The sequence below is a fragment of the Mobula birostris genome, chromosome 2 (genome assembly GCF_030028105.1).
Source record: "Mobula birostris isolate sMobBir1 chromosome 2, sMobBir1.hap1, whole genome shotgun sequence".
NCBI classification, from domain to species: domain Eukaryota; kingdom Metazoa; phylum Chordata; class Chondrichthyes; order Myliobatiformes; family Myliobatidae; genus Mobula; species Mobula birostris.
The window spans coordinates 13,699,889-13,727,448 of record NC_092371.1 but is presented as its reverse complement, the minus strand read 5'-3'; the positions used below and the strand labels follow the sequence as shown (position 1 = coordinate 13,727,448).

Genomic DNA, 27,560 nt, shown 5'->3' with positions numbered 1-27,560 from the left:
CCCTCCATGATCTCTGAAGCTATACTGTGCTCACTGAGACTCGATACCACAGCCATGTGTTCAGTTTGGACTCCATCTGATTCCCCCACCCTTCTATGCTGGCTTTTGTCATCTGCTGTGCTGGCAAGTAAACAAGTGGAACCAATGTAAATTGGAGGATCACTTTGTTGAGCACCTCCACCAGAGGCAGAATTTTCCAGTGGTCAACCATCTTAATTCCTGTCCCCTTTCCCATTTGGACATGTCATGGCCTCCTGTTCTGCAATGAAGAGGCCACTCTCAGGTTGGAGGGGCAAAACCTCATATTCCTTCAGGTAGCCTCCAATCTGAAGGCATGAACATTTACTTTTCCAACCTCCAGTAAATAATTCCCCCTCCCTTTTCAATTCCCTACTCTAGCCTCTTCTGCACACCTGCCTATCACCTCCCCTGGTTCCTCTTTCTTCACATGGTCCACTCTCCTTTATCAGATTCCTCCTTCTCCAGCCTTTTGCCTGTTCTACCTATCTGCTCCCAGCTTCTTACTTCACCCCCCTAGCTTCAACTTCCCCCTTCCTTTCCAGTCCTAATGAAGGTCATCAGCCTGTAATATCCACTGTTCATTCATTCCCATAGATGTTGCTAGATCTGATTTCCTTCAGTATTTTGTATGTGTTGCTCTAGATTTCCAGCATCATGCATTTATACTCCATGCCCATGACAAGCAACTTGAACTTATGACAACGAAGTAGTAGAAACTTCTTTACACTGAATGTGTGCGGAGGATGTGGAACACTGTTCTACAGAGGGTGGAGAACAACTAGTGTTTAAGTTCGATGATCTTTGTCCAGAACTATGACTGTTTCTCTCCAAAAAGCTGCCTAACCAGTTGAGTGTTTCCAGCAAGCTTTTTAAAATTCCAGATTTCTAGCATCTGCAGAACTTTGCTCCGAGTCCCTCTACAGGAAGAACATTAGGTAAGGATTTAAGAAGTTGGATAATTAGGTGAAGGGGAAGGAAATGAAAGGAGACACATATGAGGAGCATGAAGAGGGTCACAGTCATCAGTGGAGGTATCTGGCCTGTAATTTTACCAAGTAACTTTCAACTTGAAGGCAGAGTACAAGATTAATATCAAGATTCTTAAGAGTGTGGAGAAACAGAGCGATCTTGGGGTGCACATCCATAGATTCCTCAATGTTGCAGTGCAAGTTGATGAGATGGTTAAGAAGGTGTATGTGTGTTGGCCTTTTGTTAGTTGAGGGACTGAGTTTAAGAGTCATGAGGCAATGTTGGAGATCTATAAAACACTGGTTAGACCACACGGAGTATTGTGTTTAGTTCTGGTGTCATTATAGGAGGGATGTGGAAGCTTTATAGAGGGTGCAGAGGAGATTTACCAGAATGCTGCTTGGATTAGAGAGCATGTCTTATGAGAAAAGATTGAGCAAGCTTGGGCTTTTCTCTCTGGTACAAAGGATGAGAGACTTGATAAAGGTGTAGAAGGCATAGAGTAGAGAACCAGCATCTTTTTCTCAGGGCAGCAAATGACTAATAGGAAGAGACATAATTTTAAGGTGAATGGAGGAATAGGGGGATGTCAGGTAGGTGTTTTTTTTTTACACAGTGGTGGACATATGGAACATGATGCCAAGGTTGGTGGTAGAAGCAGATACATTAGGGACATTCAAGAGACTTTTAGATAGGCACATGGATGAAAGGAAAATGGAGGGTTATGTGGGTAGGAAGCATTAGATTTAATTTGGAGTGGGTTAAAGGGTTGGCAAACATCATGGGCTGAAGGGCCCATTCTGTTCTATGTTCTAAGTAACGGTAACTTTGTGGTTAGTGCAACACTACTACAGCTTGGGGCATCCGAGTTTGGAGTTCAATTCTGACACCATCTGTAAGAAGTTTGTACGTCCATCCATGACGGCATGAGTTTCATCCAGGTGCTCCAATTTCCTCCCACAGTCCAATGACGTACTAGTTAGTAAGTTAATTGGTCATTGTAGATTGTCCTATGATTAGCCTGGGGTTAAATAGGTGGGTTGCTGGGCCAGAAGAAATATTCTGTGTTGTATCTCTAAAAAATAAATAAAAATAACTGGAATCTTTTCCCTTTTATCAGAGGATAAAGGCCAACATTAACAGGATCAGTGACTTTTAGTAAACATGTAATCCAGATAATACATTGTGAATAGAACAGTTTTATCACCAGACAATGTAGGCCAATATTTTGTGCATCACTACTCCTCAGGCACTTGTACAATTTACTTTGAATGCTGCAGCCATTTAGCTGGACAGCTGGATTCCACCCCCTCCCCTCAACTGAGAATGTGAAGAACTAGTTTTTCCTCTTTAAGAAACAGAAACAGTTCACATGTCACCCCAGTAAATATCAAGTTCATCCTGTGCACTTTCTTGTTCCATCGTCTTGTTGTGATTCACTTAGAGCCTAATTGTTTTTAAAAACGTCAGTACATTGCAACAGATCTGTGCCACTGCTAAGATCAACATGAGAGATCTCTGTCTCACCAGTGACTCTGAGGACATTGTACTGTCTTGATAGTAAAATATGGAGGGGATGCTCAGCGGGTCAGGCAGGACCTGGCAAGGGAAGCAGAGTGAATATTTCAGGGTTGAAGATGAAGGGCTTCTCTTCCTGCATATGTGGGCTGACATACTAAGTATTTTTCTGTATATTTTAGATTTCATTTGCCTGCCGCAGTTTTGATTTCCAATGCAGCAGTGATTCCCTCAACCATGGGGTATGAATATTTCACTGCTTCTAATGACACTCTTGTAAATGTTCATAGAAACTGGGTGGTTCCTGTGGACATTAGCAAAACGATTGGAGGATGGGACAGACAGCAAAGGTTCATACAAAGAGTTCTTCAGGTGGGAGAGCTGTCTTTGAAGGGGCCATTGGAATTTTGAAGGCAGCCCCAGGGAGAATGTGACAGGGTAGGTGCTAACAGGCTCTTTTAGAATTGGGTGGCAGTGATGTACGTTGCCTGTTTGGGGCTAAGATGAGGAAAGTATTTTTTGCAAATCTTTGGGATCCTCTACTCATGAAGGGACAGTTTGTATATTTGAGGGGGGAGATGGAACTAATTTGCCACCTATGAAAAGGATGCAAGGGCAAAATAGTTTCAGCGTGTCCCTAAGCCATCTGCCTTGACAAGGGATTGGCAGAACGAGAGAACGATGCATAACAAGAATAAGGGGGAAATTTCTGTAAGGCCGTTACTCTGCCTTCTCTCCTCCCCAAACAACACACCAGCATTAAGGAAGTAAACTCCTGACAACTGGTTTCTGCGACTGAAAAGGAACGTGGATGCCGAGGAGACATGTAAAACCAGAGAGCTGGTGGACGTGAATGTGTCAGCTAACGAAACCGTTCCTTGGGCTCACTGAATTTCTTCCTCTTCTTCTTTGGGTCTTCATCCTGGCTGCAAGGGATTTCAAACTGATACACCTGGTGGAGAGACATGAAGAAGGATTAGTACATTCACTCCCCCTTGAGTAATCCTTTCAACACACACAAAACACTCAGCAGCTCAGGTAACATCTGTGGAGGGTAATAAACAGTTAATGTTTCAGGCCAAGACTGATGAAGGATCTCAGCCTGAAATATCAAATGTTTATTCATCTCTTATAGTTGCTGCCTAACCTGCTGAGTTCCTGTAGCATTTTGCGTGCATTAGTCAGGATTTCCAGCATCTGCAGAATCTCTTGTGTTTGTGAATAATTCTCTAACTTCAGGAGTATCTTTCTCACAGTTTTGAAGGTCTAAGAGCTCTTCACTCTAGTCAGAAGTAACTGGGGCAGCCAATTTGGATATTATCGGGATACAGACTAACCAATTTTTAGGTAGAGACGTAGAGTTCTACAGCATGGGAAAGAGGCCCTTCAGTCCAACTCATCCAAGCTGACCAAGTGCCAATCAGAGCCAATCCTATTTGCCTCATAGTCCTCCAAACCTTTCCTATCCATGTCTTATTCTGAAATAGCATCCTCTAGTTTGAGATTCCACCCACAAAGGAGACACCCTCTTAGCATAAGACCATTAGACCATAAGACATAAGAGCAGAATCAGGCCATTTGGCCCATTCAAGTCTACTCCGCCATTCGATCATGGCTAATTCATTACCCCTTTCAAATCTATTCTTCTGCATTCTCCACATAACCTTTGATGCCCTAACTCACCAGGAACCTATCAACTTCTGCTTTAAATATATCTAATGACTTGGCCTCCACAAAAGTCTGTGGTAATGAATTCCACCAATTCACCACCATCTGACTAAAGAAATTCCTCCTCATCTCTGTTCCAAATAGACATCCTTCTATTCTGATACTGTACCTCTGGTCCTAGGGTCCCCCACTATAGGAACATCCTCTCCACAGACTCCCTATCTAGGCCTCTCAATATTTGGTTTCAATGAGATCTGCCCCCCCCCCCTCCAATTCTTCTAATCTCCTGTGAGTGCAGGCCCAGAGTAAGTTAACCCTTACATTCCCAGAGTAATTCTCGTGAACTTCTTCTGAAACCTCTCTAATTCCAGCACACCCTTCCTTAGACAAGGACCTTAAACTGTTCATAATATTCGAGTGTGATCTGTCTAATGCCCTATAAAGTCTCAGCATTGCATCCTTACTTTTATATTCTAGTCATCTCAAAATGACTGCTAACATTGCATTTGTCTTCCTTAACACTGCAACTGCCCAATCCCAGGAAAAAAACCAGCTTCACCCTCACCCCACCCAATTCCCTGGAATAATGGATAGGTCCACAACCCACACAGATAATGAAGACAGGCACAGCTCCTCTCAGTCCCATCCAGAGTCCCCTACATTTTGAAGTGTGATCACTGCAGTGAACTGAACACAGCAAGCTCCCAATCATCAGCATTATAATAAATCTTATTGTCAGTAACTGTGGGATAAATAATGGCCCCAGAATATTGGGGAGGTCTCAATGGCACTCAACTGCAAACCTCTAGTCAGTTTGGTAAATACAGTGGATTTTGGTTAATTGGGCCGTCAGATAATTGGAGCAGCTGTTTATTTGGAACAGAAACTAATTGAGAAAATAGCCAGGATTCCCTCCATTTATTTGAGACATTGCCGTTTATTTGGGACAAGAGACTGTTCTTGTGCAATTTCTAACTCACAACAGTTGCGTGTACTTGTGTGGCTATTATACACTACACCAGTGGTCCCCAACCTCCGGGCCACGAACCAGTACCAGGCCACAAAGCATGTGCCACCGGGCCGTGAGGAAACGATATGATTTGGCAACATGAAATGATATGAGTCAGCTGCACCTTTCCTCATTCCCTGTCACGCCCACTGTTGAACTTGAACGCACGCGAGGTCATTACCCATGTGAGGTCATCCGTCCGTCATTAACCTACAACTACTCAATGAGTAAAAAACAGACGTTGCTTGAGAGTTTCTTTGGAAGAGGTGGTAGGGGACATAAAAGGCCTAACGATGAGATAACACAGAGACAGCTGAGGCCGAGACTGTAAAAAAAAAGCTTCCTTCAACAGAAAATACGACGAGTCGTACATAAAATATGGCTTTATTGCAACCGGTGACTCACATACTCCAAGCCCCCTGTGTGTGATATGTGGTGACAAGCTGTCTGATGAGGCAATGAAGTCCTCAAAACTGCTTTGGCACCTTGAGTCCAAGCACCCTGCACTTAAAGACAGACCCGTTGAGTTTTTTGAGCAGAAAAAACATGAGCAAGCGGGACAGAAGCAGGAAAAAAGACACCACTGGCAGCACACTTCAGTGACAAGGAGTGGATAGCAAAACTCGCTTATCTGTGTGACATCTTCAACCTGCTCAATGAACTCAATTTGTCACTTCAGGGGAGAATGACAACTGTCTTCAAGTTGGCAGATAAAGTGTCTGCTTTCAAAGCCAAACTGGAACTGTGGGGACGGCGAGTGGACAGGGGCATATTTGACATGTTCCCAACATTAGCTGGGATTTTGGGAGAGACTGAGGCTGCATCGTCCTTCTCTCAGCTGGTGCGTGATCACCTATCTTCACTGTCAACAGAATTCGAGCGTTACTTCCCAACCGCAAATGACCCAAGACGTGCAAAGGAATGGGTCCGTGACCCATTTGTGAATGTCCCTGGTGAATAATCCATGTCAGTGCAGCAGGAGATCAACTCCTCAAGCTTGCAAATGATGGTGGGCTGAAAAGTATGTTTGACATAACATCTCTGCCAGCATTCTGGATCAAAGTCAAGGCTGAATATCCTGAGATAGCCACGAAAGCACCGATAACGTTGCTTCCATTTCCAACATATCTCTGTGAAGTGGGGCTTTCTACAAAGAATGCAACAAAAATTAAATTGTGGTATAGACTGGACATAAGGAGCCCCCTTCGAGTATCGCTGTCTCCCATCACCCTTCGATGGGACCGTCTTGTTGCAGGGATTCAAGCCCAGGGCTCCCCCTGATTCAGCGATATTGGTGTGTTGCAATGATTTTATATGTTCATACAAGGTAAGTATGCACTGTGTGTTTAATATCCAAACATTACTTAAAATGTTATGGTGCTATTGACTTACAGTATACTTATCACTGTATTCATGCGAGGAAAATATGCGCTGTGTGTTTAATACTAAATTGGTTAGATAAACTCTTTTAGAAATGAAATTGAGTGTATTAGCCATTTATAAGTGACATATAGTTGACTTATCACCTATATTCCGGTCGTGATTAACACGCCTCCCCCCAGTTGGCTGGTCCGCAAGAATATTGTCAATATTAAACCGGTCCATGGTGCAAAAAAGGTTGGGGACCCCTGCACTACACCATGTTTCAAGTGAAGTTTTTAAATAGTGACAGTGTGTGTGTGTGTTCAAAACGCAGTGATTTTTGTCACTGACAGTTGGTGAGAAATAATCAGTAAGACAATTCAGAACTGTTTTGCTCACTGTGGATTCAAGCTTGGAGATGTCAGAAACAGCTGGGAGTGAAAATGAAATGAGTTCACAACTTAAAAGAAGTTAGGAACTACAAAGAATTTGAAGGTATTGACAATGTTACAATAACAATGAAGATTTGGAGGATGCAACTGTTCAAAACATTATAGATGTTGGAACAGCTATAAAGAAAGAAAGACAGTGTCTATATTTCATTAGGAGTTTGAGGAGACTTGGTATGTCACCTAAAACACTAGTAAATTTCTACAGATGTACAATAGAGAGCATTCTAACTGGCTGCATCACCATCTAGAATGGGGTCTATAGCACAGGTTCAAAGTATGCTGCAGAGTTGTAGAATTAGTCATCTCCATCATGGGTGTTAGCCTCTGTAATATCCAGGTCATCTTCAAGGAGCAATTCTCAAAAGTTGGTGTCCCCCCCACCCAGGACATGCCCTCTTCTCATTGTTACCATCAGGAAGGAGGTACAGAAGCCTGGGGGCACACACTCAATGATTCAGGAACAGCTTATTTCCCTCTGCCATCCAATTTCTGAATGGATATTGAACCCATGAACACTACCTCACTACTTTATTTCTGTTTTTTTACACTACTTATTTAACTAAATATATACTGTAATTCAGTATTTTTCTCTATATGATCATGTATAGCATTGTACCACTGCTGTAAAGTTAACAAATTTCATGACATATGCTGGTGATATTTAACCTGATTCTCATTCTGATGAAGGTAGTCCATTATCTGCACTAGGCGGCTGCACTGATTTTGTTCATTTATAGCCAATCAAAAGAACACGGCAGTGTACACAGGATGAATTACTCCATATTTCATTTAAATACCTAATTTTTACTCAGTTAAACGGTCATTTGTTTTCTTTATACCTTTTCAACTACAGGTGTCCCCCGCTTTTCGAACGTTCCCTTTATGAAACCTCACTGTTACAAAAGACCTACATTAGTTCCCTGTTTTCGCTAACAGAAGGTGTTTTCACTGTTACGAAAAAAGGCAGCATGTGAAAAAAAAATCAGTGCGCGCCCCGAGCAGCCGCTCTCCCCCGGATTCAGAACGGCATTCTCGCCGGCATTGCTTAAACACGTGCCTGTGAGCAGCCGTTAGCAAGATGAGTTCTAAGGTATCGGAAAAGCCTGAAAGAGCTCGTAAGGGTGTTACACTTAGTGTAAAACTAGACATAATTAAGCGTTTTGATCGGGTGAACGAAGTAAGGACAAAGTGAGTTTGGCTTGTGGAAGTTGACGAAGATGATATTGAAGAGGTTTTGGCATCCCATGACCAAGAACTGATAGATGAAGAGCTGATGCAATTGGAAGAGGAAAAGATAACAATCGAAACTGAATGAGTAATTATAAAGTACGACTTTAATTTTGAAAGGGTGCATCGGTTTAAGGCATATTTGCAGGATGGTTTGAGTACTTACAAAGAACTGTATGATAGAAAAATGTGCGAGGCTCAGCAGTCAAGCAAGCCTTCCACATCAGCCACAGCAGACGACGAACCTCCACCTTTGACATCGAGGCAGGCAGAGATAGAAGAAGGTGACCTGCCTGCCCTGATCGATGATGAGACGACAGCCCAGTGTCCCACCACCCCAACCCCCCAGGCCGCGGACAGATACCAATTCGCGGAGAATGCAGCGGTAGCCAGGAGGCACACAGCACATCTTTAAGAAAAAAGCCAAAATAAACATGCTAATTACAAACGTAATTAGGTGCCGCCCGGCACATAAATGTCGGCTCAGATCAGAGGCGACGCAATCGGCAATTGCCTCTGATCTGGGCCGACAATTATGTGCCGGGCAGCACCTAATTAATTAGTATGTTTATTTCAGCTTTTTTCTTAAAGATGTGCTGTGTGCCTCCTGGCTACTGCTGCACCGCTGCATTCTCGGCAGATCAGTATCAGTTCACTGCCCAGAGGGTGGGGACCACTGCACCACCCCAACATCCGACGACTCACTCTAACACACCATCATCAGTGTGCTCGGCAAGCTGTCTTCCCGATTCCCATAAGTGATACTACACTGTACATACATTATTTCTACTTTATATCGGCTGTGTATTTTTACGTGTTATTTGGTATGTTTTGGCAGCTTCATAGCTTAAAGGTTACTGGAAAGAGTGTTTCTGCCGACGGCGCTTGCATTGTGCTTTTGCAAAGAGCACTTGCGTGAGATTTTCGCTACGGAGAACAGTGCAGGCAATGATTGTGGAAAAGTATCTCTACTTTATATAGGCTGTGTATTTATCAGATCATTCCTGCTTTTACTATATGTTACTGTTATTTTAGGTTTTATGTGTTATTTGGCATGATTTGGTAGGTTATTTTTGGGTCTGCGAACGCTCACAAAATTTTCCTATATAAATAAATGTTAACTGCTTCTTCACTTTACGACATTCCAGCTTACGAACCGTTTCGTAGGAATGCTCGGAACCTTCGGATCGCGGGGGAAACCTGTATTTCCATGGAACTTCAGTTAACTGGGGCAACTGTTTAATTGGGCCAAAATGTACTGGTCCAGACGTGTCCCAATTAACTGGAATTCACTATACAAAATATTAAGGGCTTCATTATAAAGATGCATATTTAGAACATAATACAGTATATTGGGACATATTTAGGCTCTTTGGTCCATCAGGACAATCCTGCCATTCAACTATGGTTTATTTTTTCCTCAAACCCATTCTCCTTTCGTCTTCCCCTAACCCTTAATCAAGAAACTATCAGTCTCTGTCTTAAATACACCTGATACGTTCGTCTTTGGCCATCTGTGGCAAAGAATTCCAGAATCACCACCTTCCGTCTGTAGAAATTCCTCCCCTACTTTGTTCTAAGTTTCATCCCTCCATTCTGAGGTTGAGCCCTCTGGCCTTAGACTCCCCCACAATAGGAAACATCCTCTCCACATCCACTCTAAACCTTTTCAGAATCTGGTAGGTTTCAATGAGATGCTCCCTTCATTCTTCTGAAATCCACTGAGTACAGGCCCAGAACCATCAAATGCTCCTCCTATTGTTCCCTTTTACTGTTCCCAAACCTCTGATAATCTCCTTCAAAGTATAAGAACTGTATTGGGTAGGAGGATGGGAAGCAGGGCTACGTTTAATCCTGGTTATTAGCTATAATCCCACTTCCCAGGGCAACCATACTTCTCCCTGTAAACCTCACAGGATCAGTAAGGGCTGATTTTTTTTTAACTTACAGGTTTTGATTGTTCCGAGGTGGTTCTCTTTTTACCAGCAGCCTTTCTCTGCGAGTCTTCCACTGGCTTTTGGCCTCCTTTGTCCACTGGCTTCACAGATACCTTGAAATGATTTAAGGAATCAATTTTTAAGTGTGGTTTCTTGTTAGCGAAGCTCACCTTTCTTGCTATTCCTGCCTTTCCCTTCCCTCCTGATCTCAGCCATTCACTCCATAAGCCTATACTAGCTCATTAAAGCTCTTTAATTACTTTCACTTGTTCCGCACTCTCTCTATAGGACTGTGAACTTACCCATCCTGTATTTATCCAGACCCCCTTTAACAGTCAGATTTTAATAATCAAAGACCCTACCCACCCCAGACATTCTCTCTTCTCCCCTCTCCCATTGAGTAGAAGATACAAAAGACTGAAAGCACGTATCACCAGATTCAAGGAAAAGTTTCTACCCCACTGTTATAAGACTACTGAACGGACCTCTCGCACGGTAAGTTAACACTTTGGCCACACAATCTGTTACTGCCTGTTACGCTGCTGGTGCTTAGGGCAGCAATGAAGGTCCTCCATCTCTGGCAGTGTTCAGGGCTTCCTTCATCATGTCAGTAGCTTCTCCTCAGTTTTCACTACTGTCAGCCACGCAAGTCTTGGGTGAAGACTCAGGAATACTGTCACACTTAGATGTAGAAGGGTTCTTTATTGCTGTTTCCATAACAATTTGTTTGACCAGCCAAGGTTGTTAGCCCTGAGCTGAACCTCCAAACCTGGAGGACCAGTAGACCACTCTTAGTCTGGCCTCTACCCTTTGACCTGTTTGGCATGAGTGACCCTATCAAGAGCCAAAGCATAAAGCCCTGACTCCAGCCAACATAGCTCTCCGGGTCATTGAGGCACGCAAGCCTGCAAACCCATCGACAAGTTCCTGGTCCTCTTGGAGGAGGCCTCACAATCTACCTCGTTATAATCTTTCACTTTATCATCTACCAGCACTGCAGTTTTTCTGTAACTGTTACACTTTATTCTGCATTTTTATTTTTATTTATTTTGTTCTACATCAATGTACTGTGTATTGATTTGCAAGACAAGCTTCTCCCTGCATCTTGGTGCACGTGACAATAATACACCAATACCGATACAGGTTGAGTACCCCTTATCCAAAAATCCAAAATCTGAAATCTGAAGTTTTTTTTGAGCACTGATGGGACATCACAAATGAAAAATTCCACAAAGCGCTGGGAATGTTCCCAGGTAATGCGCAGGTCTCTGCACACCTCCGAGAAGTGACCTCACATATGAAATGAACAGAAGTTAATGAAAAATAGAAAAACACTGCATAAAGTGAAAAATGAAGATCTTGATTGTATATTGAAAGAGTGAACTCATCAGCATTGGAGTGAACATGCTGCTTAGTGGTATCTATCATGAAAAATTGAAAATCGAAGGTAATTGTGAATATTCAGCAGGGTGGTTGCAGAAATTTAAAAGAAAGATTATATTTTTAAAAAATTTGTGATTTTTAAAGATGAGCACGAAGCAACAAAGAAATTATTGTTGAGATTGCCGTTCATTGCTGATTGAAAATCTAACTTCAGAACAAGTCCACAATGCTGATTGTTTTACACCTTACATAAAACCTTAAAAAAAGTTTAAAAAAAAACAAGTACAGTGTACTGTGACCTTTTAATCAAAACATGGCATCATAGGTGGAGGCAGAAAACCTGCCGTTGTTTGTTGTTCAACAGCTGATTCAGGTATTCTCCCGATGCTGCTGTGCTGCTTTTATTAACCTGCACACATTATATTACTTCACTGGTTGGTAAGGTGATGGAGAAGATCCTGACAGGCAGGATTTATGAACATTTGGAGAGGCAGAATATGATTAGCAATAGTCAGCATGGCTTTGTCAAAGGTAGGTCGTGCCTTATGAGCCTGACTGAATTTTTTGAGGATGTGACTAAACACATTGATGAAGGTAGAACCATACATGTAGTGTATATGGATTTTAGCAAGGCATTTCATAAGGTACCCCATGCAAGACTTATTGAGAAAGTATGGAGGCATAGGATCCATTGCTTTGTGGATCCAAGACTCGCTTGCCCACAGAAGGCAAAGAGTGGTTGTAGACGGGTCATATTCTGCATGGAGGCAGATGACCACTGGTGTGCCGTAGGGATCTGTTTTGGGACCCCTTCTCTTTGTGATTTTAAATGACCTGGATGAGGAATTGGAGGGATGGGTTAGTAAATTTGTTGATGACACAAAGATTGGGGGTCTTGTGGATTGTGTGGAGGGCTGTCAGAGGTTAAAGTGGGACATTGATCGGATGCAAAACTGGGCTGAGAAGTGGCAGATGGAGTTCAACCCAGATAAGTGCTAGGTGATTCATTTTGGTAGGTCAAATATGATGGCAGAATATAGCATTAACGGCAAGACTCTTGGCAGTGTGGAGGATGAGAGGGATCTTGGTCTGAGTCAATAGGACACTCAAAGCTGCTACGCAGGTTGACTCTGTTGTTAAGAAGGCATACAGTGCATTGGCCTTCATCAATCTTGGGATTGAGTTTAAGAGCTGAGAGGTAATGTTGCAGCTATATAGGACCCTGGTCAGACCCCACTTGGAGTACTGTGCTCAGTTCTGATTGCCTCACTAGAGGAAGGATGTGGAAACCATAGAAAAGGTGCAAAGAGATTTACAAGGATGTTGCCTGGATTGGGGAGCATGCTGTATGAGAATAGGTTGAGTGAACTCGCATTTTCTCCTTGGAGCGACGGAGGATGAGAGGTGACCTGATAGAGGTGTACAAGATGATGAGAGGCATTCATCGTGTGGATAGTCAGAGGCTTTTTTCCAGGGCTGACTCACACGAGAGGGCACAGTTTTAAGGTGCTTGGAAGTAGGTACAGAGGAGATGTCAGGGGTAAGTTTTTTATGCAGATGGCGGTGAGTGTGTGGAATGAGCTGCCGGCAGCAGTGGTGGAGGTGGAAACGATACGGTCTTTTAAGAGACTCCTGGATGGCTACATAGAGCTTAGAAAAATAGAGGGTTATGGGTAAGCCTAGGTAGTTCTAAGGTAGGGACATGTTTGGCACAGCTTTGTGGGCCGAAGGGCCTATATTGTACTGTAGGTTTTCTATGTTTTCTATATTTTCATTATATTAATGGCATGTAATGAATTTTTCTGTTAATACGTGTGATGAACAAGTGTAAGGCAAAGATTACTTACTGGTAGCACATAAATTCAGTCGGAAATGATGGTGATCCCAAACTATCTCACTATATATTCTAAAATCCAAAAAAAATCAAAATCTGAAACACATGGCCCCAAGCATTTTGGATAAGGGGTACTCAACCTATAGCATTGCTAAAATCAGATTTCTCTTTGACAATACAGTTGAAACCACAACAATGCAATGTGTCAGATAATTGTCCTTTATTGTTCCACCCACACCTCCCCTCACTCAGGCCTGTCTTGGGTTAACACCAATGAACAGTGGCGACAACACGCCTGGCCTCACAATGACCCTTGCACCTTGTCTGATTAAACTGCACTTTCTCTCTTTTTTAAACTTATTATGCAATACTGTAGGCTCTGAAAACCTGTGCCAACCAACTGGCGGGAGTATTCCAAGACATTTTTAACCTCTCACTGCTACGGGCAGAGGTTCCCATTGTTTCAAAAAGGCAACAACTATACCAGTGCCTAAGGAGAATAATGTGAGCTGTCTTAATGACTATCGCCCAGTAGCACTCACATCTACAGTGATGAAATGCTTTGAGAGGTTAGTCATGACTAGACTGAACTCCTGCCTCAGCAAGGACCTGGACCCATTGCAATTTGCCTATCGCCACAATAGATCAACAGCAGATGCAATTTCAATGGCTCTTCACACGGCTTTAGATCACCTGGACAACACAAACACCTACGTCAGGAAGCTGTTCATCAACTGGAGCTCAGCATTTAATACCATCATTCCCACAATCCTGATTGAGAAGTTGCAGAACATGGGCATCTGTACCTCCCTCTGCAATTGGATCCTCAACTTCCTAACTGAAAGGCCACAATCTGTGTGGATTGGTGATAACACCTCCTCCTCGCTGACGACCAACACTGGTGCACCTCAGGGGAGTGTGCTTAGCACACTGCTCTACTCTCTACATACTATGTGGCTAGGCATAGCTCAAATACCATCTATAAATTTAATGATGATACAACCATTGTTGGTAGAATCTCAGATGATGACGAGAGGGCATACAGGAGCGAGATATGCCAACTAGTGGAGTGGTGTCGCAGCAACAATCTGGCATTCAATGTCAGTAAGACGAAAGAGCTGATTGTGGACCTCCGGAAGGGTAAGACGAAGAAACACATACCAATCCTCATAGAGGAATCAGAAGTGTAGAGAGTGAGCAGTTTCAAGTTCCTCGGTGTCAAGATCTCTGAGGATCTAACTTGGTCCCAACATATCAATACAGTTATAAAGAAGGCAAGACAGCAACTATACTTCATTAGGAGCTTGAAGAGATTCAGTATATCAACAAATATATTCAAAAACTTCTACAGATGTACCATGGAGAGCACTCTGACAGGCTGCATCACTGTCTGGTATGGGGTGGGGCGGGGTGAGGGGCTACTGCACAAGACCGAAAGAAGCTGCAGAGGGTCGTAAATTTAGTTGGTCCATCTTGGGTACTAGCCTACAAAGTACCCCCAGGACGTATTCAAGGAGCGGTGTCTCAGAAAGGCAGCATTCATGATTAAGGACCTCCAGCACCCAGGGCATGTCCTTTTTTCACTGTTTCCAGTTAGCAGTTGCATTGAACTGCTGCTGCTAAATTTCACAACACATGCCAGATAATCAACCTGATTCTGATAACAGGCCCTTTGAGCCCAGCGAGCCCATGCCACCCAATTACACCCATGTGACCAATTAACCTACTGACCGATATGGCTTTGGTATGCGGGAGGAAACACATCTGGTCACGGGGAGAATGTACAAACTCCTTACAGACAACAGCAGGAATTAAACCCCAATTGCTGGCATTGTAATAGTGTTTACGCTAACTGCTAAGTTACTGTGTCTCCAAAATCGTAAGGCTTTATTCTTCATTCTATTACTTTTTCCATTTGTTATAATTATGTGTTTTTTTTAGTTTTTCAGTCTTGGTCTGTCCTGTGTTTCTGTGATATCACACCGGAGGAATATTGTATCATTTCTTAATGCATGCTTTACTAAATGACAATAAAAGAGGACTGCGTGTCCTCATAATCTAAATCTACTTCCTCAATGTACTCTTGTGATGAAATAACCTGCATGGATGGCATACAAAACAGTTTTTCCACTGTGAAAATAATTAACTGATTTCCCAATTTTAATTTTAAATAGTGCCATACTCAGCAGGACAGGCGGCGCCTGTCAGGACTAGGAGTGTGAGAGAGAGAGAGAGAGAGAGAGAGAGAGAGAGAGAGAGGGAGAGAGAGAGAACAAGTTAGTGTAGGGAGTGGAGGAAAGACTTAAAAACAAAGGAACGATAAGCACCAGTGAGCAGTCTTGATAGAAATAGAACAAATGAGTTGGGCTGAGGGGACTGCTTCTGTGCTGTCTAATTCTGTGACTCTAAAGAGCAAGTACAGTGGATTCTGGTTAATTGGTTCATTGGTTAATCAGGACAGTTGTTTGTTTAGAACAAGTCTTAAAGAAAAACCTAAATCAAGAAGATGGCCGGGATTCCCTTCGTTTATTTGGGACACTATGTCAATTGTCAGTTTATAATTAGAGTCAGTCTTGCGCACTTGCTTGGCCATTAGACTGTCCGCCGTGTTTACAGGATCAAGTTTAAACAGCGTCAGTTGTGTGTGTTCAAAAAGCAATGATTTTTGTCACTGACAGTTGGCAAGAAATAAGCAGTGGACAATTCAGAACCGTTTTGCTCACGTCAGTTTCAAGCATTCAGGCTTGAAGATGCCGGAAAACAACAAAATGAAACAATTTCACTATTTTAACAAATTAGGAACTACAAAGGTATTGACAATCATCCTGAATGTTACAATGAAGATGGAAATTTAAAGGAGGCAATCTTCTAAAGCACTGTATGAAGGCACTAGGTGGTTGTGCTAATTTTGTTCATTTACAATCGATCAAAAGAACATGGCAGATGACTTTCTCCATTGGTAACTGTTTTATAAAAATATTTCAGTTTTACCGTACTGTAGTGGTATTTACAGTATTCTAATTTGTTCCATGTTTCATTTGAATACATAAATTGTTACACAGTTAAACAGCAGCTTGTCTTTTTCTTTTCCATGGAACTTCAGCTCAGTAGGGGAGCCACTTAATAGGACCAAAATGTACTGGCCTGATGTGTCCCAATGAACAAGAACCCACTGTATATGAAAGTGGAAAACTAGAATCTGATCTAAGCCGCCATCATCTGTTCATCAGGCTGAGTGTTATTGCTGCAGTCCTTCATGACCAAGGGAGTCAGTAAACTTCACTGGATTGCATCAGGACAGAGTTATTATCCCTTCCCTATAAAACTTGGTGATTCAGATGGGTGAGATTGAAGCCACAGCTCCATATCCTCCCAAGAATGGCAATGCTCAAATGTATACTCACGGAATTTGCATCAAAGAGCTTCCCACTTCTTGTCCTCCTGCCAGATAGCTCCAATTCTGATGTCTTGCTCACTAAGTTCTCCACCTGCACTGGGAAGAAAGGGGTAGTGGTCACACTTTTAATGCCTCTTTCCACAGGCAAAAAAAGGCAGAAGGGCAGAGAGACAAGAGGTTAGAAGGACAATGTGGCCTACTTGTTTCTTTCTTACGAGTAACTACTCAGTAGGTTTAGGACATGACTTTGTTTTGAGAAGAAGGAGTGATCTTACTGAAAAATACATCATAAGACCATAAGACATAGGAGCAAAACTAGGCCATTCAGCCCATTGAGTTTGCTCTGCCATTCCATCATGACTGACTTATTTTTTCCTTTCAACCCCTTTCCCCTTTATCCCTATAACCTTTGACACCCTTACTAGTCAAAACCTATCACCTCCACTCCAGATATACCCAATGACTTGGGCTCCAGAGCTGTTGTTGGCAATGCATTCTACAGGTTCATCTACTGGCTGGTGTGGGTTTGGCCACAATCATTGAGAGGCCAGTTCCAGGAGACATTATCTGATTTGTCCTTGCTCGATATTCACTGGCAATTTGTAACAGTAAGGGGTTATTGTTAGTGAGCTTGCAACCTAGTTCGAATCCTGCCCAGGTAGAAGAGGGGGAAGCTACAGAACGGGAAGGAAACCTATAAAATGGATTCTTAGTCTTGGCTCCAGATGTAGAGAGACTTCAAAGTCCAAGGCAAATTTATGATCAAAGTCACGACATACTACCTTGAAATTCTTTATTTATTTATGCAGCATGGAACAGACGCTTCTGGCTGTTTTGAGCCACACCGCCCAGCAACCCACCCATTTAACCCTAGCGTAATCATGGGTCAATTTACAAATGAAATTATAACCTACAATTAACCTACTAACTAGTACATCTTTGGAATGCAGGAGCAACTTTAAGCACCCGAAGGATAACCACACATACATGGAATGGAACTTACAAACTTGCTTACAAAGGGCGTCAAAATTTAATTCTGATACCCCGAGCTTTCATGGCGTCATGCAAACCACTACGCTACCATGACGCCCCATTTTCTTGCAGGCACTTACAAATCAAAGAAATACAATAGAATCAATGAAAAAGTAAACACAAAGAGTGACACACAACCAATGTGCAGAAGAAGACAAACTGAAATAGATAATACTGAGAACATGGGTTGTAGAGTCCTTGGAAGTGAGTCTATAGGTTGTGGAATCAGTTCAGTTTTGAGGGAGAGGCAGGACTCACCAGTGACAGGGGGATGCTCTTTTTTGGACTTGTGTTCTTTCCAGCCTCTGGTGGTGTTTTTGTTCCTGTAAGGTAAGTGTTTAACATTGCTTTTAATCAGTGGGTTTAATTAACATTTAGGGCTACCTCAAAAGCCTGATACCTGGCTACTCAACGTACCTGCATCTTGTTCATCAGTGTTACTCTTTTCAGGAACGAGTGTTTGGGATGCAGCTGGGCTTTCTGATAGTAAAGTGTCCTTTGTAAAAGACACACAAAACAGAGGGGACATGAGTGAGGTGCAAAGTGCAAAAAGTAACTGTAGGTAAACTCAAAGCTTCCTGCAATGTTTAAGACTGTAATCTACAGCAAAGAAGAGGCTTGTATTTACATGGAGCATATTGTAACTTCAGATCATATGCATACAACTTCAAATTGATTTGCACGTTCTCTATTTAATAGCTGTATAATTATTAAGGCCGTAAAAAGCAATGAGATTCTGGCCACAGGGTGGACGAGGAGGTAAAGTTCAGAGTAAGTTTATAATCTAAGTATATACACCCTTGGGATGTGTATTCTTGCAGGTAGTCGCAAAACAAAGAAACACAATAGAATCCACGAAAGGTTACAAAGGCCGTCAATATGCTATAGAGGATAAATTGTATTGAGAAAGTAACTGCAGGGACCCTTAAAGTGAGTCTACGGGCTACGGAGTCAGTTCAGTGCTGAGGCAAGTGAAGCTGTTCCAGGAGCCCAATGGTTGTAGAGCAACAACTGCTCCCAAAACTAGAGGCGTGGGACCCAGGACTCCGACATCTCCTGCCCAATAGTGGTATTGATGGTAGTTGGCATTTATTTCAAGGGGAATAGAATATAAAACCAAGGAGATATTGCTGATGCTTTATAAGACACTAGTCAGGCCACATAAAGTATTATTACCAGAAATAAATTAACAAATAATAAGGTGCATTTATGACACAAGTTAAGAAGTAAACAGTATAACGCTACTGGTACTTCACGCGTAATGAGACCTATGTGATGGCAAGGAGTTTGGTATTCTCGTAACCTGGAAGAAGATGCTAATGGTTCTTGTTCTAATGCTAAGGTACCTCCTGCATGATGGTAGGGAGTCAAAGAGATTGTTGGACGGATGGAAGAGATCACTTACAATTCTAAGAGCTCCACATACCCAGTGCTGCTGATAAATATCACTGGACGAGAGACCCCAATGATCCTCTTAGCAGTTCTTGCAGTCCTTTGTACAGACTTGTGGTCAGGTGCCTTGCAATTCCCATACCAGGCAGAGATGCAGTTGTACACCAACAACATCACCAGTGCCCTGTAAAAACTAATTAGAATTGAGGGGTGGAGCCTTGCTAGCTTCAGTCTCAGGAATTGGAGATGCAGCTGTGCTTTCTTAACTAGGAGGTGGTGTTAAGGGACCAGGTGAGATTGCCTGTTGTGTGCACTCCCAGAAACTTGGTGCTCCTAACTCTCTCCGTGAAGGAGCTTAGACAGGCACCTTGATCAGTCTGGACCAGTTGGGTCAAATCGCCTGTCCCCGTGCTGTATGAGTCTACGACGACAGGAAGAACAGGAGGGAGTCAGAGAGAGTCCAGGGAAGATTTACAAGAATGATTTCTGCAATGAGTGCAGTTACAAGGAGAAAGAGCTTGATCCCTTTCTTGTTGAAGAGAAAGCTGAGGGGAGCGATAATAAGTAGTCTGGAGGGAGTGAAGGGATAGAGGGAGTTCTTTTTTGTAGAAGAGTGGAGGAACAGAGGCCGCAGAGATAAATAAAGGATTGAGAGTGACATGAGGACATTCTATCACACATAACAAACTCCCTCCAGGGTAAACAGACTCTGTTTACACTTTCCACACCTCAGAAAAAACAACCATCATGATGAAGGACTGCTCCCACCCCAGACATTCTCTTTTCTACCCCTCTCCCATTAAGGAGAAGATGCAAAAGCCTCAGAGCATGTACCACCGGGCTCAAGGACAGCTTCTATCAGACTATTATCAGAATATTAAATGGACCTATTGTATAAGATAGACTCTTGGACTCACAATATATCTCATCATGGCCTTGCACATTACTGTCTGCCTGAGGGCAGTTTATCTGTAACTGTAACACTTCATTTTCCATTCTGTCTTTTAACTTTTGTACTACCTCAGTGTACTTGTGTATAGAATGATTAGTCTGGAAGATATGCAAACAAAAGCTTGTTACTATATCTCAGTACATGTGACAGTAATAAACCAATTACTTATTAATTGAATTATCGATGCAGGAAAAGGTGCCATGAACAAACAAAGTGAGCTGGACACTGTTGGCAGAGTTTTGGGGAAGTGCAAATGTTTGGGATGTAAAAGAGGGAATGCTGCCCAGGGAAGTGCGGAAACTGATTTGAAACTTCTGAGATTTTTATGTATTTAATTTTGTAATGTGACATAGTGGAACCTGTATAATCCCAGAGTGATTTGCTACAAGCTAAGTGTCAAGGGCATATAATATCTCGATCATTACTCACTGTGTAACTAAAGGGAGATTGATACACTCTGTGGCCTTGAGTACTGCAGCTGACTTCTGGAACAGAATACAACCAAAGAATAGCCAAAAGCTTATATAAAAAACGAACTTTGAAAGCTGTAAATCAAGCAGCCTGCCATCCATGAGAAGTGGAAGTGTTTCTCCTTGTACGTAATAAACATGTCTTTGAACAGATCCACTGTATGTTTTTTTTGGTTCTTTGTTATAAGGCCTAGCAAAAGATACACAACAAAAGGATTGGAATAGTGAAGCAAAATACATACAAAAACTCAGGTCATCTGTGGAGGGAAATGTATAGTTGGCACTTTAGGTCAAGAAAAGGGTTTTGCCTGAAATATCAACTTCCCATTTCCACCACGGATACTACCTGACCCGCTGAGTTCCTCCAGATTCCAGCATCTGCAGTCTCGTGTCTAGCAGTGAAGCAATCAATCCTGGTTGCATGTTGATATGAAACATCGGCAATTCCTTTCTGCCTGCAGATGCTGCTCAACTTGCTGAGTTCCTCTAGCAGATTGTGTGTTGGCCCAGATTACAATATTGTCTCCTCTGAATATTCAAGTTTGTTGCAATAAACGTGTTGATTTTGATTTATTGTCACATCTCTGTAGTAGTCAGGCCACCTTCAAGGAGCGATGCCTCAAAAAGTCTGCTTCTATCATTAGGGACCCCATCACCCAGGTCATGGCAAGTTCACATTGCTGCCATCAGGAAGGAGGTACAGGAACCTGAAGGCACACACTCAACGATTCAGGAACAGCTTCTTCCCCTCTGCCATCCGATTTCTGAATGGACATTGAACCCATGAATACTACCTCATTACTTTTTTTAATTCTATTTTTGCACTACTTAATTAACTATTAACTGTAATTCAGTTTTTCTGTATTATGTATTGCACTGTACTGCTGCCACAAAGACAACAAATTTTACAATATATGCAGGTGATATGAAACCTGTTTCTGATTCTGCACCAAGATACAGTGAAAACTGTGCAAACTGTGTACACGAATCAAATCATGACAAAACACATAGAGGTAGAACAAGGTAAAACAAGAACAATAATAAATAAAATGTAAAAGCTACCAAAAAGATTCAGTGCAGTAAATGAAAAAGTGTAAGATCATAACAAGGTAGATTATGAGGTCAAGAGTCCATCTTATTGTACAAGATATCTGTTCAAGAGTCTGATAACAGTGGGAAAGAAGCCGTCCTTGAGCCTAGTGGTATGTGCTTTCAGTCTTTTGTATCTTTTGAGCAACAGGAAAGCAGTGAAGAGAAAATATCTGGGCTGGTTGCTTTACTCAGGCCGCGAGAAGTGTAGACAGAGTCCACAAAGGTTTAAGCAGCAAATGAGCTGAGAGAGGGGTGGAGGGGAGTCAGGCTACAGAATGAGGTGGTATGTGGAAGCGAGCTTAACTTAAAAGTAAGACGTGACACCCAGGTTGTGAATCAGTTCTCAGGAAAGTGGGGGGAAGTGTGACTTATAAATGGAGGGCACGTCTTACAGTAATTTCAACTTGCTCATTTCGGTCCACTTCTAGAGCCTGGGCTCTGTCATTCTCCCACTGCATGTTCTGGTCCAGGGGCTCCACCATCCGCTCCCTGTCAGTAGTGACCTTCATCCTCAGCACGTGAAAAGGGGTGGCAACCTCACCCACATTCAGGAAGACAGGATTGCCTTCGAATATCATGCTCCCCGAGGTGCCCTCTTTAAAGCCCGGTGGCTGGTAGTCCAACGGGGTAACTGCGCAAAGAATAAAACTGTAAGACCGAGGAACAAAATCAGGCCTTTTGGCCCATCGAGTTTGCTCCACCTTTCAATCATGGCTAATTCATTTTCTCTATCCCATTCTCCCACCTTCTTCCATTAAACCCTCTACCAATCAAGAACCTATCAATCTCCATCTTAAATATACCAGTGTGACTTAGCAATAAATCCTACAGATTCACCATGCTCTGGCTGAAGGAATTCCTCCTCATCTCGGTTCTAAAGGGATGTCCCTTTATTCTGAGGGTGTGCCCTCAGATCCTAGGCTCCCCTACGGATCAAAACATCCTCTCCACACCCATTCTCTCCAGTCATTTTGATATTTGATAGGTTTCAATGAGATCCTCCTCATTATGAGGGGGATCAAAGACTTCTCATGCAGAGTTGTGGACACCATAGACTTCTCATTGCCTTGGTAAAGCAGCTAGCATAATCAAAGACCCCTCCCATCCCGGACATTCTCTCTTCTCTCTTCTCCCTAGGATAAAGGGGGAACATATGCTTGGATGCAGAGAATACAAGTGAGGTATTTAATGACTATTTTGCTTCAGTATTTACCAAGGAAAAGGATATGGAGGACCAGAAGAGCAATACGTTAGGGCATTTAGAGGTCAAGGAGGAAGTGTTGGGCCTCTTAGTATAAAGGTGGTTAAGTCCCCAAGTATGATGCGATTTACCCCAGGTTGTTGAAGGAGACAAGAGACGAGATTGCTGGACCCTTGATCAGTATCTTTGTGACCTGAGCCGAGGTCCCAGAATGTGTGGCGACACTCGTGGGCACATCCTTGGGTTGTCGGTTGTTTCACTGCATGTTTTGATGTACTTGTGAAAATAAATTGATCTGAATTGGAATCATCTGCTCTATGGGTTGACTAGCTGAGTGGCTCCTGGAGTTTGGGTCTGCCAGACATCTCCTCACTTACACAAACCCACCCTCTCTACCCAGGTTATGAGCCAATTACCTTCATCATAGTAAGACAACTTCATCTTCAAGCAGATGTTATTGGGAAGGGGTCCTAGGCTCTGCATCAGGACGCAGAGTTTGCGGATGAGCAGGATGCTGGCTTTCTTCGTGTCCAAACAGCTTATGGTGGACCTTATTTTCCCATTGTTGCTGAACACAATAAGGAAAAGTTATGGAGTCCTAGACTACTACAGTACAGAGGCCCTTCAGCCCACCTACCCAGTGATGACCTATTAATTTGCCTCATCACATTGGCCTGCACCTGGTCCATAGTCCTTCATACCCCTCCCATCTATGTACTTATGCAGACTTTTCTTAAGCGTTGCAATCGAACCAGTATCCACCACATCCGCTTGTTCCAAATTTGCACCGCCCAATGAATGATGCTCCCCCTCAGGTTCCCCTGAAACATTTCACCTTTCACCCTTAACCTATAACCCCTAGTTCTAGTCACACCCAACCTCAGTGGAAAACGCCTGCTTGCATTTACCCCATCTATACCCCTTATAATTTTGTATACCTTTAACAAATTTCCTCTCATTCTCCTACACTCCAGTGAATAAATTTCTAACCTATGCAACCTTTCCCTCCAACCTGGATCAATTCCTGGCAACATCCTTGTAAAATTTTTCTGCATTCTTTCAATCTTACTGACATCGTTCCTTGAAAGGACAAATCACATCACACAAGAAGCACAAAGACAAAGGGTTTTTGCCAATTAAAAATGGGCAACCTCAGTTTAGCAGGTAAAGACATTGGGTGCCCTTAACAGCAACTCTTGCCGAATGCCTGGCATTTCATCACTTCAATTGCCTGGCTCTGAGCTCTGAAATTACCTCTCTGGATTTCCCTGTCTCTAGACCTTGCCAAATGAGCTGCTTGAGTAACATCTGCCCCACTTACTAATGTTACGGTATGAAGAAAAAGCACAAAATAAAGGAATATTTCCTCCTTTTGATGGCGATGAGAGAAAAATGATGACAGCTTCCAATGAAAAACAATGAAATTTCCTGAGTATATTCAATAATTTCCTTTTGATCTGAAGTGGATAAAAGGCAAATTTCAAAGCCAGGTCCAAAATAGACATTAAACAGACACACACAGCACATATATAACTATATAAGCCACCACAGACATCAGTGCACTAACAGATGTAAGAATTCACTCAAATTCAATGATGTATGAACATACTACACAAAGGCACCTTTAGATACACTTTACCCTCTCAGTGTACCAGCAATGGCCAATCCCTTCTTTGTTCCCCCTGACACCCATCTCTGCTGAGCTGAAATGGTGCCCTGTCCAACAGACACTCCCTAACTCTGCAGCCTCCTCCAGCCCAGCAACCATTTGAAGCCTCCATGTTCCTCTATCCTCATGTTTCCCGATATCCACCATGCCACCACTGACAACCGTGATTTACCTCCCCTCAGTACAAACCACACACATTGATAGTTACCAACAATGACTTACCCTACCCTCAGTACATAGACACACACACAGACCTACATACACACTCACTCATACACATATGCACATACTCACTCATACACACCCAAATTCACACAAACACACCACTGACTACTACAAACGTGTTTGTACTTCACCTACCCTCAGTACACATACACATGCAACATAAAGTTCATCTAGAGGCACAGGTAATCACTTATGCACCCACTTAAGCACATCAGTTTACACCCCCATGTCAGTGCACTCAAATTCATGGATACAAGAGCACAAGTATGACTACACGTGCAAGAGCAGGCACACGCATACGCACATAAATATTAACATGAACCCTTCTCAATGTAAATACCCACACACTAATACCGTGTATACACACAAAGTCCTGCAAACTACATGACTATGCAGAAAATGTAACTGAAGGTGAAATTACCTTGCGAAATCCATCAATGGTCCTCCTTTCCTATATTTGAACTTGAACTGATAACATTCAGTAACTGTCTGGAATGGAACCACAGGTGATGGAAGAATACTTGACACAACTGTGCAAACACTATCAAATCATTGAGCATTTCCTGCGTCCCTCCACTTGTTTGGAAACACTCACCCTCCCCATGACTAGGTTCTTGGTGGACAACAGTTCCACTTCAGCCAAGGATTACCACAAAGACAGCCACTCAATGTGTCCCAGTCAACTCCAGTATATTGGCTGGATATCTATTGACTGTATGCAGTACCTCCTTTCATCTCAGATGTACAACTAATTTTTTGTAGTTTAACAATTTATATCTGCTTATATTTTATATAATTATCTATATACATGTAACTGTTTCTTATGTTTCTTGGTGGCCACAGTATGTATATGCAATTGTTCAGTGTGTCTCCTAGTACCTACAGTTGTTTGTATGATTCTGTAAACTTTTCTGGTATTGCGCTATTTGAATTGATTGGTTAACTCTTATCTCCAAATTTGAATGGAATGTCTCTTATCTACGGGGTATAAGAAGCTCAGACACTTTGGCTTGTCATCTTAAGTCTTTCCTCCCCCTTTGTTCTCAGCTACTAAACTCTTGCTCATCTCCATTTCCGTCATTCTCTTAGTGCTTAATAAACGACTATGAAGCAACAATTTCTTTTTAATGCCTCATTCTTGACTTGCGAAAGAACCTGAGATGAAAAGCATCAGAATCCAACATCACCATCCCATTTTCCCAACCATAACCATACATCACCTTCTTGGTAGGCTGACCCTGGCCAGGTCCCTCCTATCACCCTGATACTCCTCAATACCTATGTTGCATGGCCTACAATGCTCCCCGTTCAATAATATCTTCATCTATAAACTCCAATCCTTGTTTTAAAATTCCTCTGTACTTCTATGCCTGTAACCACCCCACTCAAGCCCTTCCGGGATCACTACCCTCCAAAGATTCCAGCCTCTTGGCTTTCATCGGCAATAATTTCAATCACAGAGTCAGAAAGCACTGAAATAGACCCTACAGCTCATCGCGTACTACTACCCTTTGTGTTATGAACTTACCCACCAGATCCCCTTTCAAGGCCTTCTGTTCACTATAAACCTCTGCCTTCTAGTTTCAGACACCCTGCCACGGGAAAGAGACTGTCTATCTACCACCCGGCCACACTAGTTAGGAGCAGAATTAGGCCATTCCGCCCATTGAGTCTGCTCCACCATTCCATTATACTTGATTTGCCATTCTTCTCTTTCTCTCCATAACCTTTGACATCATAACTAACCAGGAACCTACTTCACTTCAAATATACCCAATGACTTAGCAGTCTGTGGCAATGAATTCCATAGATTCACTATGCTCTCACTAAAGAAATTTGTTCTCACCTGTTTCCAAAGGACATTCTTATATTCTGAGCTGTGTCCTCTGGTCTTAGGCTCCCCAAATATAGGAAACATCCTCTCCACATCATCTATCCAAGCCTTTGAATACCCTGTCCATATCTCTCATAGTATCATAGATCTTACTGTCATCTGACCTTCACTCCAGAGAAAGCGAAAGAAAGGTGTCCCAATCTATTAAGTCTCTCCTTATAAACTCCAGTCCTCAAATCCAGGCAATATCCTTATGAGTCTTTTCTTACACCCTCTGCAGCTTAATCACATCCTTCCTATAGCGTGACCAGAACTGCAAACTAACATCTTACACGATTTCCCAACTCTTATACTTGATACTTTGGCCAATGAAGGCAAGCATACACACATCTTCTCATCACAGAGAATGTGGAAGATCGGAAGAGAGATAATGACATATTGGCTGTTGGTTGGCCCACTGGAAGCAAATGGCAAATCACACATGAGGTCGTGTGGCTTTGCCATGGCACTGATCCCTCACCATAACACAATGGTGAAAATTTACCATATGCCAGAATTTATTACTTGAAAGGATAAAATACCTGGGGCTCCTCGTTGGTGTAGATCTGTAAATGAAGGTAAAAGTCTGCTATAAATGACCCATCATCCTTTGCGTACCAATGAGAAAGAATGAAAAAATGAAAACTTGCCAATATAAATACATGACTTACAGCTAAAACCAACATCCGCAGCTGTTGAAAGGAAAATACAGGATACTTTTAACATGATTAAATTATGACACTATACCCTCATGATTAACTTTTCCCTGCTTCGGTCTGTCAGAGTCATGAGTTCAAAACCCACTACCAGAAATCTCAGCATGTAAATTTGGCTGACATTCCCAGTGCATATGAATCTGAAAATAATAAAAATATTG

At 42.5% G+C, this 27,560-nt stretch overlaps 1 protein-coding gene across 1 annotated transcript in view; it reads right to left on the bottom strand.

The window, feature by feature from the left end:
* Window positions 1–2,165: 2,165 nt before the first annotated feature.
* Window positions 2,166–27,560, bottom strand: part of hormad1 (HORMA domain containing 1) — a 55,393-nt gene continuing 29,998 nt past the window's right edge. The window contains exons 8-17 of the mRNA XM_072276284.1: window positions 27,355–27,375; window positions 27,226–27,249; window positions 25,232–25,299; window positions 23,333–23,484; window positions 22,108–22,346; window positions 18,227–18,305; window positions 18,068–18,132; window positions 16,785–16,868; window positions 10,175–10,276; window positions 2,166–3,460 (exon numbers count right to left, since the gene is read on the bottom strand). Coding sequence (XP_072132385.1) covers window positions 3,371–3,460; window positions 10,175–10,276; window positions 16,785–16,868; window positions 18,068–18,132; window positions 18,227–18,305; window positions 22,108–22,346; window positions 23,333–23,484; window positions 25,232–25,299; window positions 27,226–27,249; window positions 27,355–27,375 — 924 coding nt within the window. The 3' untranslated portion in view covers window positions 2,166–3,370. The remainder of the gene's footprint in view (window positions 3,461–10,174; window positions 10,277–16,784; window positions 16,869–18,067; window positions 18,133–18,226; window positions 18,306–22,107; window positions 22,347–23,332; window positions 23,485–25,231; window positions 25,300–27,225; window positions 27,250–27,354; window positions 27,376–27,560) is intronic.